The sequence below is a fragment of the Lepus europaeus genome, chromosome 17 (genome assembly GCF_033115175.1).
Source record: "Lepus europaeus isolate LE1 chromosome 17, mLepTim1.pri, whole genome shotgun sequence".
In the NCBI taxonomy this organism is placed as follows: Eukaryota; Metazoa; Chordata; class Mammalia; order Lagomorpha; family Leporidae; genus Lepus; species Lepus europaeus.
Genome location: NC_084843.1, coordinates 50,474,986 through 50,492,151, shown reverse-complemented (window position 1 = coordinate 50,492,151; position 17,166 = coordinate 50,474,986). Strand labels below are relative to the sequence as shown.

General features: G+C 39.8%; 1 protein-coding gene across 3 annotated transcripts in view; it reads left to right on the top strand.

Annotated features, from left to right (window-relative positions):
• Positions 1-17,166, top strand: part of ANK3 (ankyrin 3) — a 348,893-nt gene that overhangs the window by 116,001 nt on the left and 215,726 nt on the right. For all 3 annotated transcript variants that reach the window (XM_062214422.1, XM_062214423.1, XM_062214424.1), the window contains exons 2-5: positions 3,098-3,199; positions 3,591-3,689; positions 3,870-3,968; positions 13,118-13,216. In XM_062214422.1, the coding sequence (XP_062070406.1) occupies positions 3,098-3,199; positions 3,591-3,689; positions 3,870-3,968; positions 13,118-13,216 (399 nt within the window). The remainder of the gene's footprint in view (positions 1-3,097; positions 3,200-3,590; positions 3,690-3,869; positions 3,969-13,117; positions 13,217-17,166) is intronic.

The window sequence follows — 17,166 nt, the reverse complement described above, 5'->3', positions numbered from 1 at the left end:
CAGCTCAGTATTGACACACTGACCAGCACATAGTCAACATTCAGCAGGACTCTGAGGATGGAAGATGTGGCTACATTGCTGGTAGGTGGTTGAGAGTAAAAGGAGGGGCTACCTGGTTTTCTTTTTGTGGGCATTAATAATTTTGCTTCCTAAATTGGAAATTTTCTTCAAGGCAAATTTTCTTCATTCCCCTCTTTTTGCTTTTTCCTATCTTTCCCTTCTTAAATCTTGAAGATGTAACATGTGTGATTGTTACTGTTTCGATGCTGTGAACTGGTTAGTGTATGGCAAAAATCTGGAGAAAATGAAGAAAATTAAGTTCTTGTTCCTTCTTGTGCTTCCCAAATTTCTCAGATGAAAAGTGAGCCACCCCAGAGAATAACTTGATACCAGGGTCTTTGGGAAAAAGAGACATAGTGAAGGGAATTATCAGATAATTCCTTACCTTAGAGCAGGAGTTCTTAAACACAAATTGACAAGCAGATATAGCAATCCTGAACTACATGAAATAATACACAAATCATATATGCATATATGTGCAATTGCTTGAGTAAAAGAATTCATTTATAGCTTGTGTTAAATCCAAACACCAAATAGGTAGAGAACAACTAAATTAGAAGGTTTGGTCTGTAGTGGTGTATTTTGTTTGTAGGAAAATTCCAAAGGCATTTGAGAAGAAAATGGACAGAGTATGGAATTGCCGAACATTTTTCAGATCTAGAATCTATTCAAAGGCTTCTTTCTTGAAATCTCACACCTCTTGAAATTTATTGGGCTGCAGCTTCTATGTTTTCAAAGTCAGGGTTTGGGACCCTCAACCCAGTGTTAGGTACATCAGTTGAAAAATCTGTGCTGACGGATGTCATTTACTCCCAGGAAAGAGAGAGCCCTTCTGGGCAAATTCACTGATAAGCCATTGAACAAGCACAAAGAAGATGATATTTAGTGGTGCAATGAGCCATTCTTGCATAGCTAATTTAGTTTTAACTGAACGTACAAACACTAACCTTCTCACTGTAGTGAACCTCTGCAGAGACTGTAGATTATTTTTCTTTAAATTCCTGGAAACTTTGTCTGATTTGAACCTGTGTCTCTTATTGTCCTCATCTTAGGTCACCTTCTGCTCTGATTTAATTCTTTACATGCTGAACTGGAATTCGAGTTTGATTTCAGTGTGGGCTCCCAGACACCTGACTCAGTAGCTCAGTTGATGATCTCTGCTCTTCATATTTGTATCACAGCAGCTTCTCAACTTAAGTAGTTGTCACTGCTGTTGTCACAACCCAGGCTACTGTGTTGTTCCTGGTCATAATTTAATTACGTTTTGGTTCCGGATAATTTACTTATTTGTTGATTCATTCATTCACCAAACATCTGTGGGCACCTGCTGTATCCAAGCAATGTTTCTAGTTTCGAGGGAAATGGAAAGCTGAACATTATATATAGGGTCGCTGCCTTGTGCCAGGTTAGGGCACATGACAACAGAAGCAAGCCAAAGCTTTAAGCCCTCCTTAAGATCACAATATTTAAATAAGTGGTTAACCATATATTTAGGCATTTGGCAAATCTGCAGGCAAGTAGGGGATTTGGACATCTGGATCAGCAGAGGCCAAAGATGCTGTTAAACAGTGGACGATCAACAGGAAAGTCTCCCTCAGCAAAGGGTGACTCGGGTCAGTTGCTAATGGGGCTAAGGTTGGGAAGGCCTGATTGAGAGGCAATGGTGTTCCTTCTGAGAGACTTGGGCAAGGCTGGAGGAGAACTCGGAAGCAGTGGCCTCTCCTCCAAGGCCCCGAGCAAGTCCACTCTTACGGAATTAATCCACAACAGGACCAGAGAGCCCTCAGAGGGATGGAATTGCCTGTATCTCAGTGAATTTCCGGAGAGGAATTGACCTTCCTCAACGATTGGCCGCGTGGTACTTTCGACTTCCCTGCTCCTTAACCTGCCTCTGCTTGTTCCTAAGGAGCGTACCATGGAGGATGGAGGAAGCACAGCTATAGCAGACCCTATGATGCTGTGTGGGAAATCCTGAGAGAGCCCAAAGCAGTTGATGATTTGGGAGCACTAAGCAATTAAACTCTGCCTGGGGGGTCTGGGCAGGCTTTCGGAGATGAGGCGGCATTTGAGCAGGGGCTTTGATGGCCATATCCACTGTATGGCTGGAAGCATCCACTTTCCTCTTGTATGCTATGCCCTATGTGACTGCATTTGTAACTAGTGATGAGATTCTCTTTTTACTGCTCTTTCAGGAAAACCTACTTCTGTATTATACGGCATTGAGCGAAGCCTCCTTATAAATTGTGCATGCCCAATTTGGCAGTGTCTTTTTTTCTCATATCTTTTTTCTATTAAAGATTTCAATAATAAGTGGTTTCAACTGTGCAATTAGAGGTGTTAGAGTTTTGTAGTGGTTCAGGTCTGTCAGCTCTCAATGAATGAATTACATGTTTTGTTGCTTTTGAATTACATGTGTGTTTATAAGAAAACTTTCTCCAGGCTATGGCCTGATGTAGCTTGTAAATACATGGAAATACATTTCACAACCCATGTAGGCATTTACAAATGCTCTTCTGATACATCCATGTTCCAAAATATGACTGTGTCCTGCAGGAAAATCTGACAGAAAATCATTGCTTGCAAATCCCTGTTCAACTAGAGTGTCACCATGAAATGTGTTTGTGAAGCTATTGATCGAAAACTTCGCCATGAGAGGTGCAGGAAAGTAGAACACATGTTATATTTCTGGTTAAGGAGAACATTAGGGTCTCAGTACTGTGGTTATCTAGATGCTAAAGGATTTATCTTTATTTACTGAAGTTTGTGCTTTGACGTAAGGGGCCGCACGTAATGGGGAATTTTCTTTCACTTCAGAACATGCTGTGATGTCACAGAAAGGGTACCTTTATGTTTGATGATGACTTTTAAAGAGTTCGTCCTTTTCTTGGTAACTTTTCCAAGACATTTTAGTGCAGTCTTCGTGTTAGGAATATATATGGTTCAGGTGTTTGGTTTTAGTTTGGGCTCTGAGCTGGGTAGTTATAAACATGCTGGTCCACATCATTCTTCACCAGAATGTTTTCCTTCTTCCTTTTAGTCTGATGCCAATGCAAGTTACTTAAGAGCAGCTCGAGCCGGACACCTAGAAAAAGCTCTCGACTACATAAAAAATGGAGTCGACATCAACATTTGCAATCAGGTTAGTCGTGGTTCTTGTTTTATTTTTTACTTAGATATCCAGACTTTAAACTCCTTAAAGCTTTCACTAAATGTAACCAAAACTGCCTTTGTTAGTTTCCCTGAAAATTTGACCAGCTTGACATGATTGAATTATTTCTTGATTTTTTTTTTTAATTATGAGAACATTCAAAAATGTGGCTATTGGTTCTAATTAATTAATTCCTAAAATGTAGCAAATAATAATAGGACAACCCACCTAGTTTTCAAGTGTTATTATTTCTAATTCAAATTCCTGTCCCACACACTCGGAAGTGGTTGCTGGTGGAATGTCATCTTAGCATTTCTGGGTAGGCTGTTACCTGCTCTGTTTTCAACCTGCTGGATAAAGCCTTTCCTTCACTTTTAACCAGAATGGGTTGAACGCTCTCCATCTTGCTTCCAAAGAAGGCCACGTTGAAGTTGTTTCTGAGCTGCTACAGAGAGAAGCCAATGTGGATGCAGCCACAAAGGTCAGTATCTCACCTTCACCGTCTCTTGAATCACTTGATAAATTCAGGTTTCAGCTGTTGATAAGAATCAGGGTAGAGTACGCATGAGATACTCCTCCACTTTGTTCTCTTTGGGAAGCTTCAAACGTCCAGAGCTTTGGAAGTTGGGTGAACTGATGTGTCTGGCTTTTCATTTTACAGAAAGGTAACACAGCATTGCACATCGCATCTTTGGCTGGGCAAGCAGAAGTGGTCAAGGTCTTGGTTACAAATGGAGCCAATGTCAATGCACAATCTCAGGTAAACCTGCACCTCTACTGCCAAGACATTTTGCTATCGATGGTGTTCTTTGCTTGGTTCACATGTCCTCTAAGAACACAATGCTTAAGAGCTGCATTGAAGTATTATATGATTGCAGATCGTGTAAATGAATGAGCGTCTTCCTTCGCAGTACGTACGTGTAGAGGTGGAGATTGTTAGAGGTTATCCATCTATGAAACTCTGTGCCTGGAGGTTGAGGACACCACTGTTGAAGACATATCTGTAATGCAGAGTCTTGTACTATCTTACAGTGCTGGCACAGGTCCAGTCCTTGGTATTTGTTAAACTACAAAGGAAATAGGAATGCTTGTACATGAGGAAATGCTCTTAGAATTTCAGAATGTGTCAGCTCTTTCTCTCGTAGAATAAGGGAAGAAACTACTTAATCCCTGTTTCTAAGGCATCCTTATTTTCTGAAACAGGTGAAAAACAAACAAAAACAGGCAGAGGAGACTCTAAGAGTGCTCAAACTTTAAAACGTTTCAATTATTTGTGACTAATAAAGACCTTTTAAATCTCACAGTCCTTCGTGAAGTTCTAAGAATATCAGCCGATTATCATTCGATAGACTTTGAGTCTAAAAGAATTCACTTCACTTGATTGGTCTCAGAACACGGGTCCTCACGACATAGACAGGTACCAAAACAGCAGATGGTGCACATAAATATGTATAATTTCTATGTGTCAGTTAAAATTTCCATAAGTGTTAAAGAATAAAACTAACACAGACATTGTTCAGGTCCCCATAGACATGATGTTGGGTAGGGAAGCAAAATCATCAAAACAAAAATATCGACTGAGGACTGTACCACTTTTAAAATTGCTCCTCACGCAAACCTTCCTCCAAGCTGAATGCTGATATCTGTCCCTCCGAGGGCACTTCAAAATGTCTGTGGAAAGTAGCATTGAGTGGTGAGTGTATTTCAGCGAAAGGAAATTTTGAAATCCATGCCTATGAGTGGCTTTCAAGAAGTTTGTAAAAAATGTCTATTGTGAGGCGCTATGCCTTCACTTCAGAGATTTTCTACATCAAGCTATCTTTCGATCCATTTTCTATGACATTTGTGAAGTTCGCTCGTATTTAGCAGCATCTCCACCAACATGTTCAGTGTTGAACGAATTGATGACAGAACAAAACTGCAAGTTTTGCCGAACACCCAAGGTTTCATCAAGTCACCAAATGATGTCAGAGGACAGCTCAGCCGTGGGTACCAGGCTCTCTCCCAGCACTGGGCCAGGCAGCCTGTGAAGAGTTAAGCTGACTTCCTAATAGGTGTTTCACCTGTCAATGATTTGAAAATGAAAAGATGAAATGAGGGGGAAAGAGAGAGTCGGGGGTTGTGGTTTTTGCTTATGCTGTGTAAAGGAGGGAGCGAAGGAAAGCATGGTATTACATGGCTTTGTTGGAAAAGTGACTGCTCTGATTCACAGCTATCACACTTTGGGTAGTCTGTTCATTCTGAGAACTCGTTCTCAGGAGTGCAGTTCTAATGCACAGTTTAAGTCACATAGACTTTCACTTCTGCAACTTCTATCTTTTTTCAATGTTTAAAGGACTTTATTCATACATTAGATTCTCAGGGTAATAGCAAATGCGTGATAATCACAGCACTCTTCTCATCAATTCTCATGTTAATGTCATGTGAATACAGAGGTTGTGGTTCCTGGATAGAATTCTACGGATATAATGATACTTCCCAAGATTAAGCTGTAAGCAAACGTTTCTCATTATGTACTGTGGCCTTTTGAGCTCCTTTTTTTTTTTTTTACTTGCAGAGTGGATAGTGAGAGAGAGAGACAGAGAGAAAGGTCTTCCTTTTTGCCGTTGGTTCACCCTCCAATGGCCGCTGCTGCCGGTGCATCGCGCTGATCCGAAGGCAGGAGCCAGGTGCTTCCCACGGTCTCCCATGCAGGTGCAGGGCCCAAGCACTTGGGCCATCCTCCACTGCCTTCCCGGGCCATAGCAGAGAGCTGGCCTGGAAGAGGGGCAACCGGGATAGAATCCAGAGCCCCAACCGGGACTAGAACCCGGTGTGCCGGCGCCGCAAGGCGGAGGATTAGCCTGTTAAGCCACGGCACCGGCCTTGATCTCCATTTTAATGGCATTTCATTTCACCTACTGTTTCCAGTACTGGTTATATTTGGATAATGGGCAACTCTTCTACGTTATGGGTCCCTGGACTGCAGTGACTTCCTCTTCCATCTGTGACAATGATAGCTTGCTAGCCCCTAACTAACTATCCATGTCCTGGAACAGGAACTGCACGGTGCAGTCAGCTGCATGGCTACCTGTGTCTTTGCTCAAATTTTCTCAGAGCTCCTTGTGTTTGGACCCCTGTTAGATAGATATATGCCAAATACTCCAAAACCCTATGAGAGCTCCCTATGAAAGCCAGACTTTTCCAGGAAGATTGAAGATAGAACAGTACTTTCAGCGCAACACAGGCCAGCTGACCCCAATACAAGCATCCGGCTTCTAAACTAATTTTCTCAAAATGTCCCTATAATTTTTTTTTTTAACTGAAAAAATATCCAGTTTAAGGCTCTGAGATAATGGGAAAATTCCTTAACTCATTTTCATTTCCTTTTTGGTTTTCCTAAGGGAGGAAAAATAAGCCTCCTTCTTGTAAATATTTCACACATTCTTGACTAAGGCTTAGAGCAGCAGTAGTTTTCAACCTGCTCTGCAGTGTTGGGGAGAAGCTGCAGCTGGAATAAAATCCTTGTCGGTTTTCAATTCAATTTATACACATTCCACACTGGTGATGCAGCGAGGGGGAGGAGTATCGGCTGTGAAATTCTCTGCTCCTGCAGCTGTGCTCAGAATACCCTGCCACGCAGTGCTCCGCCTTCATCTGGGCACCTGCCCTCCTGTGCCTTAGGAACCACATCATTCCGCAAGTAGAATGAGTAAGGAGAAGGCCGTGCAGTGGAGTGGAGTTTCTGTGAGAATTCCTGGTAGCAACTCTTCAATCAGAACCGTTACAAAGAACAGCAAGGGAGGATTACATGAAATGAGATTAAGTTCCATTTAGGTGGCAACACACAAAACATCACAGCAAAATTACTGTTCAAGAAATACACTATCTCTAGCTAGGTGAAATTTTAAACCATAGCCCAATTTTTTTTTTTTAAAAAGAGATCTATCTATTTGAGAGGTAGAGTTACAGAGAGAGGGAGAGACAGAGAGAAAGGTCTTCCATTCACTGGATCACTCCCCAAATGGTCGCTACGGCTAGAGCTGAGCTGAATCAAAGCCAGGAGCTTCTTCCAGGTCTCCCATGTAGGTGCAGGGCCCAAGCACGTGGGCCTTCTTCCACTGCTTTCTCAGGCCATAGCTGAGAGATAGATTGGAAGAGGAGTAGCCAGGACACGGACCAGTGCCATATGGTATGCTGCAACATAATAGCCAATATTTCATAGCCAACAAAATATAGAAGGCCTCTAACTAACCTGACCATGAAAATTCCCCTTTTCTTAAACATAAAAAGTGGCATTGAACAATATCAAGTTCTGGTTATAAAAACAGACTATATAAACTGGGAATTTATAGATTTTATTTTTATTTTTTTATTTTATTATATTTTTTTTTTTGACAGGCAGAGTTAGACAGTGAGAGAGACAGACAGAGAGAAAGGTCTTGCTTCCATTGGTTCACTCCCCAAGTGGCCGCCACGGCCGGAGCTACGCCGATCCGAAGGCAAGAGCCAGGTGCTTCCTCCTGGTCTCCCATGCAGGTGCAGGGCCCAAGCACTTGGGCCATCCTCCACTGACTTCCTGGGCCACAGCAGAGAGCTGGACTGGAAGACAAGCATAAAGTAATTTTTGTATTATAAAGTAAAGTTTGACCAAGGTCTTAACAAGTTAGTTAAATTTTTCTTATGTTGTTTAACCCTCCAGTAATCAGTTACACACTCTCAGAAATGGGTTGAATAATGAAATTGTGATTAGAAAATATTCTATTAAAGTCCATCTCAGATACCATAATTACACTAAACCTCCACTCTATTAGTCCTATCAGTTCTCGACTTGGGTACTTAAGACGCCTGTGTAAGTTGAGTCACCACATCCTGTTAAAACTATAGCATGTAGAGTGGATAGAAAGGTAGACATGGAGATCAATAACAGACAGAGAATCCCACGCATATGCGGTAAATCATTTTTAATGAAAGTGACAAAGTAACTCAGTGGGGAAAGGGTCATGGTGCTAGAACAATGGCCATCTGTAAGTGCAAAAGCAAACCTGATCTATACCTTACATAGTCTACAAAATTAACATTAAATATAGCTTAGATCTTAGTGTAAAACTTGAAACTGAAAAAATCCCAAAAAAGATAGTAGAAAAGTCTTTGTGGTCTTTATTCAAAGTTGTTTGTTTTAATAAGAAAACAGCAAAAGCATAAACTAGAAATTAAAAAATGTAAATTGGAGTTCAAAAAAAAATAAAGTCCATAATATGTTGTACTTCATACATCAACAAGAATTAGTGATTGCTACTGAAAAATCTCAAACTGCTGAGTCCTCACTCTGCATTCTGTGGCTTAAACACTAACTGTTTGTAAAAAAGCAAAGTGTGTCTGAAACGACAGATAAACTGTCAGAGTGTGGTACGTGCACAGATATTCAGAGGGGTATCAACAATGGCAAGACCCTGTGAGTAAGCCAGACCCTGCCTCCTTGAGTACCATCTTGGTCTTTATATCTGCATATTCCCTGTGGTGAGAAGGTCGGATCTAAGGAAAGTCAGACAGGAACGATTCAGACAAAGCCTCTCTGACTTCCTATCCCTCGTGTCATCTGACTTTCATGAAAATTAGTGTCATGTAAATCAAAATGCAAATCATTCCTTTTGCCCATCTGTCTAAATTAAAAACAGCACTTTGGGGATGGGGGTACAGCACAGCAGTTCAATGCTGCTTAGGATGCCCACATCCCATATCAGAATGATGAGATTCTAGTCCTCTCTCTGCTCCTGTTGCCAGTTTCCTACGACACAGCAATGATGGCTCAAGTAGTTAGGACCCCGGTGCCCACATGGAAGACATAGATTGAGTTCCCAGCTCCTGGCTTCAATATGACTTGGTTTTTGATGTTGTGGCCAATTAGGAAGTAAACCAGTAATTTTTATTTGTCTTCTAAATAAAATCAGATTATTTTTAAAAACCCAACACTTTATGATGTGTGAAGGCTGCCCATAGAAAACCAGTATGGATTGGAAAATTTCATGGATGAAATTTAAGCCCTTGCTTAAATCAAATCACAGGAGGAATTATTATTTTATTTTGGTGGGCATGATGCAGTCTGCCTCAGAACTAACTATAAAATTATGTTTGCAGATCTGCATGCTTTTAATAGCACTACTATAAACATTCAGAGCAGAAGGTATTGGAGAGTTTAGATAAAATCGTACTTCAAATAGCATCCTCACTCCATCTTAAGCTGCTCTGCCTTTTGAGAACGGAATCTATTGTTGCTACCAAAAAGAAAATGTAAATTGGGCTGCCCGTATGTTCCTTTTTGGCCAGCTTTGTTTTGGAAATTTCCTGAGCTAGAAAATTAATATAAAATCAGTGGTGTGCTTTTTTCTCTTACGAGAAAAATATGCTTTCTCAAATCTGACCTTTCTTCCGATCCAAGTGCTGTTTCACAGAAAATCCTTACGGCTATAGGTTGTCCGTAACAAGTCTATTGTGGACGCCATACATCTTTTAATCTGGAGAGCTAGAGAGTAGGGATAATATTTTTATTCACTTTTTTCAAAGGATAATTATAATTTTCTCCCTGAAATCATAACTAACTAGTGTTTGTGTGTGTCTTCTAATGACATTTTGATCCTTTTGTGATAGGTGAAATTTGTATGAATTTGTATCATTTGGAGTGAAGGAACAGAAACCAATTTGAGCACAAAGGGGGGTTTGTTGGAATTAGATGGTGGGTCACAAAGAATGGGAGGTTAATGAAGCTTTTCAGAGAGCTTTGGAACCCAGACAGTTGGGTTGGAAGATGGGAAAACCTAGCTGGGAGAGAGAGTATGATGGCCCATTCCCATGGTCCCTACTTGTCAGTCAAGGCTGATGAAGAGGGAATTGGACAGAGAACAGAAGTGAGGACGGAGGGTAGACCTGAAAGAATAAAGAAAAGATAGCTTGCACTTGTCCACCTGTAGTAAAGTGGCAAGTCCACTTGTTGCAAAGTCCAACCGAGACAAGTCCTCTCTACATCATGAGGAAGAGGTAGTTCTCCAAAACAAAGTACAAGTGTCATTGTCAAGTGAAGGAGAGATAGGAATGGATGTTGGCTAACCAAAACTAAGTCAAAAAACACACACACACACACCCAGATGTTATCAGATTGAAATTTCTGTTGTGGAAGGCCTAATAAAAATATTTTGATCAATACAGATAGCAGAAATAACATCAGACCATTTAAAGGCCACAGGCTGTATGATTCCATTTATATGGAATGTCCAGACTAGGCAAGGCCATAGTGACAGAAAGTAGATTATTGGTTGCTAGGAGTTACACAAAGGGTAAATGGTGAATGGCTACTAATTCCTATATATGTGCTTATATATATGTTTTTTGGGGGACAATGATGAAAATGTTCCGGAATTAGATAACGGGGTTGGTTGCCTACTTTTGTAAATATACCAAAATCCACTGAATTGTGAAAAGGGTGAGTATTATGGAGTATGAATTATGGATTAATAAATATTTTTAAAAATAGATAAGGATATGAACATTCAGAAAATGACCCTTTTCTATGATAAAGTTAGGATTACAAGCACTCAAAAAGAATGTAAAAGCGATCACGGGAAACAGTTGATTACAAGGCTGCGTCTTGTTGTGGCTTTTGTCTACATGTTATTTCCAAGTCATCCCACTCCATATGTCTCAGTTTCTGCCACCTTAAAAAAGGCATGTGGAATGAATCGTGCTTTTTAAGAATAGCTCTTTAGAATCTTCAGTTCTGGAAGAACAGTATTCCCTTAAACCTGGGTACCTAACTTTGGGCTTTCTTCCTGGGTCATGATGCTTGATTCTGGAAGGCAATATCGAGAACAGTGGACATTTACTGGGCTGGAAGCCAGTTATGTGTGGGTAGGCCAGAGTTTCCTAGACAGTGTTGGACCCCAGCAGACCTACTGCAAAGTGGAGAACCACCAAGTGTAACTTACGTGGTTGGAATTTATATCTGAGAGAAGAACAGGCATTTGGACATTTTAAGAATTTAATGCCTGGGGCCAGTGCTCTGGTGTAGTGGGTTAAGCTGCCATCTGCAGTGCCTGCATCCCATATGGGCGCCAGTTCAAGTCCCAGCTGCTCCAGTTCTGATCCAGCTCCCTGCTAATGTGCCCGGGAAGGCAGCAGAAGATGGCCCAAGTGTTTGGGCCCCTGCACCTGTTTGGGAGACCTGGAAGAAGCTCCTGGCTCTGGCCTGGCCCAACCCTGGCTGTTGCAGCCATTTAGGGAGTGAATCAGCAGATGGAAGACTTCTGTCTCTGCCTCTGCGTCTCCTTCTGTAACTCCACCTTTCAAATAAGTAAATAAATTGTAAAAACAACAACAAAAACGTAATGGCCTACAATCTGAACGTGCCCTCTGGAAATTTTGTTTTTCCAGAGTGAGCACTTGCTGAGGGAAGGGAAGTTTTCAGGAGTTCATTTGTGAGAAAAGGCCATGCTGATTTTCACTCTTGTTTCTTTAAAAATTATTTTTGTTCTGTTTTACTGCTTAAAGGATATCTAAATTAACAAAAGCTCAAATAATCGTTCATTGTGATCAAGAAAGAAAATGAGAAGAGAGTCAATATGATGAGAGTAATCCTGAACCACCTTTGTGTTTTCCCCCATAGTTGTGGGAAGAGTGACAAAGATGGCCGACCCACACACACACACACACACACACAGTTACAATTATTCCAGTTTAAATCTTGATATAACCTATCATGATATAATAAAATAATAGTGGCCTTTAAAGATTATTACCAGGTAGATAATTATAAGGCAAAAGGTTGAATACTATGCTGTATCCTACTGCCTCTAATTTTGAGTCTCTCATCTTGAGTTTGGCAACCAGATAACCTAACCTGTGACATTTGTGTGCAAACTAAAGTAGGATAGAACTCTCTAATTAGAACCATACACAGTGGATCATTTGTCAGGCGGCATCAGTTGTATCTGTTCCGAGAATTATTTAAACTTACTCTCTAGTTCTCAGGCATAAGAGGCCAGCAGAGGCTAACTTCTTGGATAAGTAAGGTAATCATGGATAATTATGTAACAATAGGTATTTATAATGATGAGCCAAAAATGTTTTGTATCAGAAAAGTTTGAATGATATTTGATAACGTTGCTGTTTGAAGCATATTTAATCTTTTTGAATTACAGTAATGTACACAGTAAAATTTCCAGAACATTGAGTTAAACAGAATGGTATTCTGAGAAATGTATTCGAAGAGAATTTATTGTAGTTTGAAAATACCTGTTTTACTATTTGTATCTTACAATAAGAGTCTTAAACATGACAGCATTTTGTGGTCTTCTGGAGAACACACAAAGGCAACGTATTTTTGATGAGAAACTTAAGCGTGCAGATAAACATGCACACACACATACTGAATGTGTGTTTATGGGTGTGTATGTATGACTATTTTGTGTTCGTAACATAAAAATACTGCACGTTGGCAAAAACTGCAAAGGAAGGAAACCGACGTAAAACAACTAATTGGATTCTGTTAAAGTTGCTTCAGTTGCTCTTTTGTGAAAATATTAGCTCTTTATTTAAGAGAGATAACTGATGCTAAGGAGCAATAAGAACCAAATGTGCTGGTTTTATGTCTTCAAGGCATCTAGTACAATCCTTTACTCAGTAAGTGATTGATGAGTAAATGAATTACTATTTATCTAAAGCAGATAAATTGCCATAAATTATATTTAGACATTAACTATGATCTTTCAAATTGTGAATTATGAACTATAATTATTATACTTAAATTATGAATTTTGCTCAACCATGGTGCATGGGTTTTCTAATAAATGTGAATATCTGCACTAAAATATTGCAATGATTATATATATAAGCATTTCTTTAAAGCATAGCACTAACATTTTATCTCTTCTTTGGCAGAATGGTTTCACACCATTGTATATGGCCGCCCAGGAAAACCACCTGGAAGTTGTCAAGTTTCTACTTGACAATGGTGCAAGCCAGAGCCTTGCCACTGAGGTGAGACACTTTGTTTTCTTCCATGGGTAAATTCATATGTTTATAGGGCATTTTAAAAATCTGAGGTTCAGAATTTGTTTCTCTAGTATTTCAATTGCAACTCTGCATCCATGTGTGGGTTAAAACATTTTTATGAAATAGAGTCTATTTTTAATCTTAATGTTCCATGGCAAAGATACCCTTTCTGCTCTTAATTGCCTGGTTCTATCCTATAATTGAGCTATTATTTTAATATTTAGCATATTTGCTTGTGAACGCTGTTCTGTCTCCTATTTTCTTGCCTCAGAGGCCACCATTGTTTTGAAGTGTTTTTTCAATTAAGCTTTAATTTTAAGAAGATTTTTTCAAATTTAGCCTAATTGTGCCCATTGAATTTACTTCTAATGTTAATTAATTAGATTTAATTCATACTTCTAAATTGTGTTTCTAAGTATTAAATAAAAGTGGTATTTGAATAAAGCTTGACAGTCTTGTAGAATTATTCAAAATGGAAAGTTACGTAAGTGATTGATAATATCTTAGATAATGTAGTTTATTTTTAAACTTAATGAGGATGGGGTGGGTACTGTGGCACAGTGCATTAAGGTGGAATTCCCACACTCCTATCGGAGCGCCAGTCTCAGTGTCAGCTGCTCAGCTTCTGATACAGCTCCCCACCAATGTGCCTGGGAAGAGGCAGATGATGGCTCAAGTACTTGGGTCACTGCCATCCGGGGAGACCTGGATGGAACTCTCCCAACTTCTGTTTGGCCTAGGCCTGGCTGTTGTAGTCATCTGGGGAGTGAACTAGCAGATGGAAGATCTTTTTCTCTCTATTCTACCTGTTTCTCTTGTTACTCTGCCTTTCATATAAGTAAATCTTTTAAATCTTTTTTAGAAAAATAAATTAATATGGATGGAAGATTGTGATCACTTGTCAAGTATATCACTAGAAATTTACTGCTACTGGCCGGCGCCGCAGCTCAATAGGCTAATCCTCCACCTTGCAGCGCCGGCACACCGGATTCTGTCCCGGCTGCCCCTCTTCCAGGCCAGCTCTCTGCTATGGCCCGGGAGTGCAGAGGAGGATGGCCCAAGTCCTTGGGCCCAGCACCCACATGGGAGACCAGGAGAAGCACCTGGCTCCTGCCTTCGGATCAGCGCGGTGCGCTGGCCGCAGCGCACCAGCCGCGGCGGCCATTGTAGGTCGAACCAGCGGCAAAAAGGAAGACCTTTCTCTCTGTCTCTCTCTCTCACTGTCCACTCTGCCTGTCAAAAAAAAAAAAGAAGAAAGAAATTTATTGCTAGTAATAAAGGACCCTCATTTTGGTACTCTGTATTTTTAACGAATCAGTAAATTAGAGCAGATGCGGGATTATCCCTGTCAAAATAGCACAGCTTTACTTGTTTTCTACTGTGCTTCCTGAAAGGCACAGGGAAGATGGCCGTAGAGGAATTGCATAGAACTTAATTCAGCTTCTCAGGTTAGGCCTTCCAGGGCAACTGCTAAATGAATGAAGAGACTGTGAGCACCAGAAGAACTATAAATGACCCTAGGTATATAAAAATATTCTCACCCTCATTCAAAGTCAAATCCGAATTTATTATTCAGATAAAAAATGAGATCCAGTCTCTTGCCTAAGAGATAAGAAAAAAAACTGGTAGGGAGAAGAAGCCAGAACTTTTCTAAAATATTAGTGAAGTTGGTAATTGGTTGCAGAGCATTTGGCAGTAACTATCAAAAACTGATATCTCCATGTCTTTTTAATTAGCATTTCCACTTTGAAGATTCATATTTTATTCATAAGTGTATACAGTATAGTATATAAAGAGCATAGAAGTACAGATACTATATAAGAATGTGCATTAATATAAGTAGCCACTTCTAAAAGCTAAGAACCTAATGATGCACCAGTGAGGTACCTTTTTAATCAGTGTTAATATACTTGCACAATAAAATGCCACCCAGTATTATTACAAATGAGTGAAGACTGTGTTACTGATACAGGAAAATGTCCTTTGTGTGTTGTTCCTAGTTTGCTCTGAGAATTAGGGGAGGGACTTTTTTTCATTCTTCGCCCTTTGACACTATTGGGATTTTTATCATGAGAATTGACTTGTATTATTTTTATGATAGTGTTTTTAGAGTTAGCTAAGAGAACAACGGCTGGTTGCTGTCAGAACACACATGTACAGGCACACTGTGCTCCCTCTCTTCACACTCAGGAGTAGCCAGTCTGAGAACAGTACCCCACACGCGACACAAGAGTGGCACCAAGCTGAATAGGGGGGACTGGCACAGGGCGTGCATGGATTGTTGGTTAAAGACACAATCCACCCTAGCTATCTATGGACATACCAAGTAACACCCATTGCCTTCTTGGTGGTGGTTAGGCAGTTTTCCTTTTCTCTGATGTACAGACCATTAGGGATCTCTTCTAGAAGGAAGCATAAAACCCACTTACTGCTAACAGAATTGAATTAGTTTGCAAATTAATTACCAAAAACTCACTGCATCCTGCATTCTCCATGAAGTCTTCAAGGTGCACAAAGGAGTGCTGCAACTAGCTGAACGAAAAAATGAGAAAAATGAATAGCAAATTCCTTCTTTCGGCAACGGATATACTGAAAAATATTTTGACTCCTTCTGATGAGTTTAATGTCATGTTGCCGCTTTTGTAGTTTTAAGAGGAAAAACAATAATAATGTCACATCCACATCTTCATGAGGGTTGCTATTACATTCCTGTAGAAACAACATCTGATTACCTGAAGACATTTGAACCTTTGACTGAATTTTTTTCTCTTTTTGGGTTACTAGTATTAGAGCATAAAATCTCAAGAAGAACTTAGATATTTTATTCCTGTTATATTCCCACTGCTATCTTTTTTATTAGCAATGAGCGATGTCATTTACACAAAAGTAGGTATTTACAGAACAAACTATGGGGGCAATAAAAGGGTCCCAGTTTTTAATTTACTAAATGACGTGGTATGTCAAGTCCTTTCAGACGTGTCATGTTCAGTAAGCATGCCACACCTGACACCTTGTGTATGTATCAAGTCTTTGGCATAACTGTAGTTTTAAACTTTTATATTACTATGTACTACATATCATGTCTTTTCCCTTTATATCTTCTTCTGCTAATTAAGATTCTGAAGCATGAGGAAAAAAAATTGTGTTTACTCCACAAGTAATTATGAATCACCACTCATGTGTCAGACAATCCACAGGGCAGTGAAGGTGTGTGTTTTTGAGCAACTGGGGTAGGGACTTTGTTTTCGTGTAACTTCTATCACATTTCCTTTCTGTTTGTAAACTTTGCTTAAGAACTACTGGACAAAGCAAATCAACTCTGTAAAACTGGCTTTGAAACGGAATCTAGAGCTGCCAATCTTAGTTATTAACCCCACGGTACCTTTGTCTCTAATTGGCTTGCTCTGGCCATTGCTGATCTACTCAGTTGCAGTTCACTTTCTGAATCAAAGGAATTTCCTTTATCTGTAGGCTCTGTTATTTTAAACATTCACTTTGGAAATGTAGTCGTTTTGCTTTAACTCAAAACAGAAATGGGCTGTCATTTTTACCCTTAGATTTGTGTTGTTTTTAGAAGTGAGATGCAAAGTTAAGTCTTACACAATTTTCCTTTTACAACTCTGCATTAAAAATTGTGTATTCAATTTTTTTCCAAAAGTAATATGTAAGTGAGAAAATACAATAAAAATATCATTACACTTTTCTTAGATATGATATTTTGTTAATTCTTCCAGATTTTTTTGAACAAGAACACAGCACACATGTGTATTTGTCTTCATGAGAATGAAATCATATATCTACATTGTTGCATAGACTCATTTCTCCTCAGGGGAAATCATATCCTAACCTGCATGGCCTTCATGTCCCAGGTTGTGGCAGGAAAATGTCTTTCTGATTATGTTGGTGTCTGTCCTTTTTTTCTTTTCTGTCTTCTG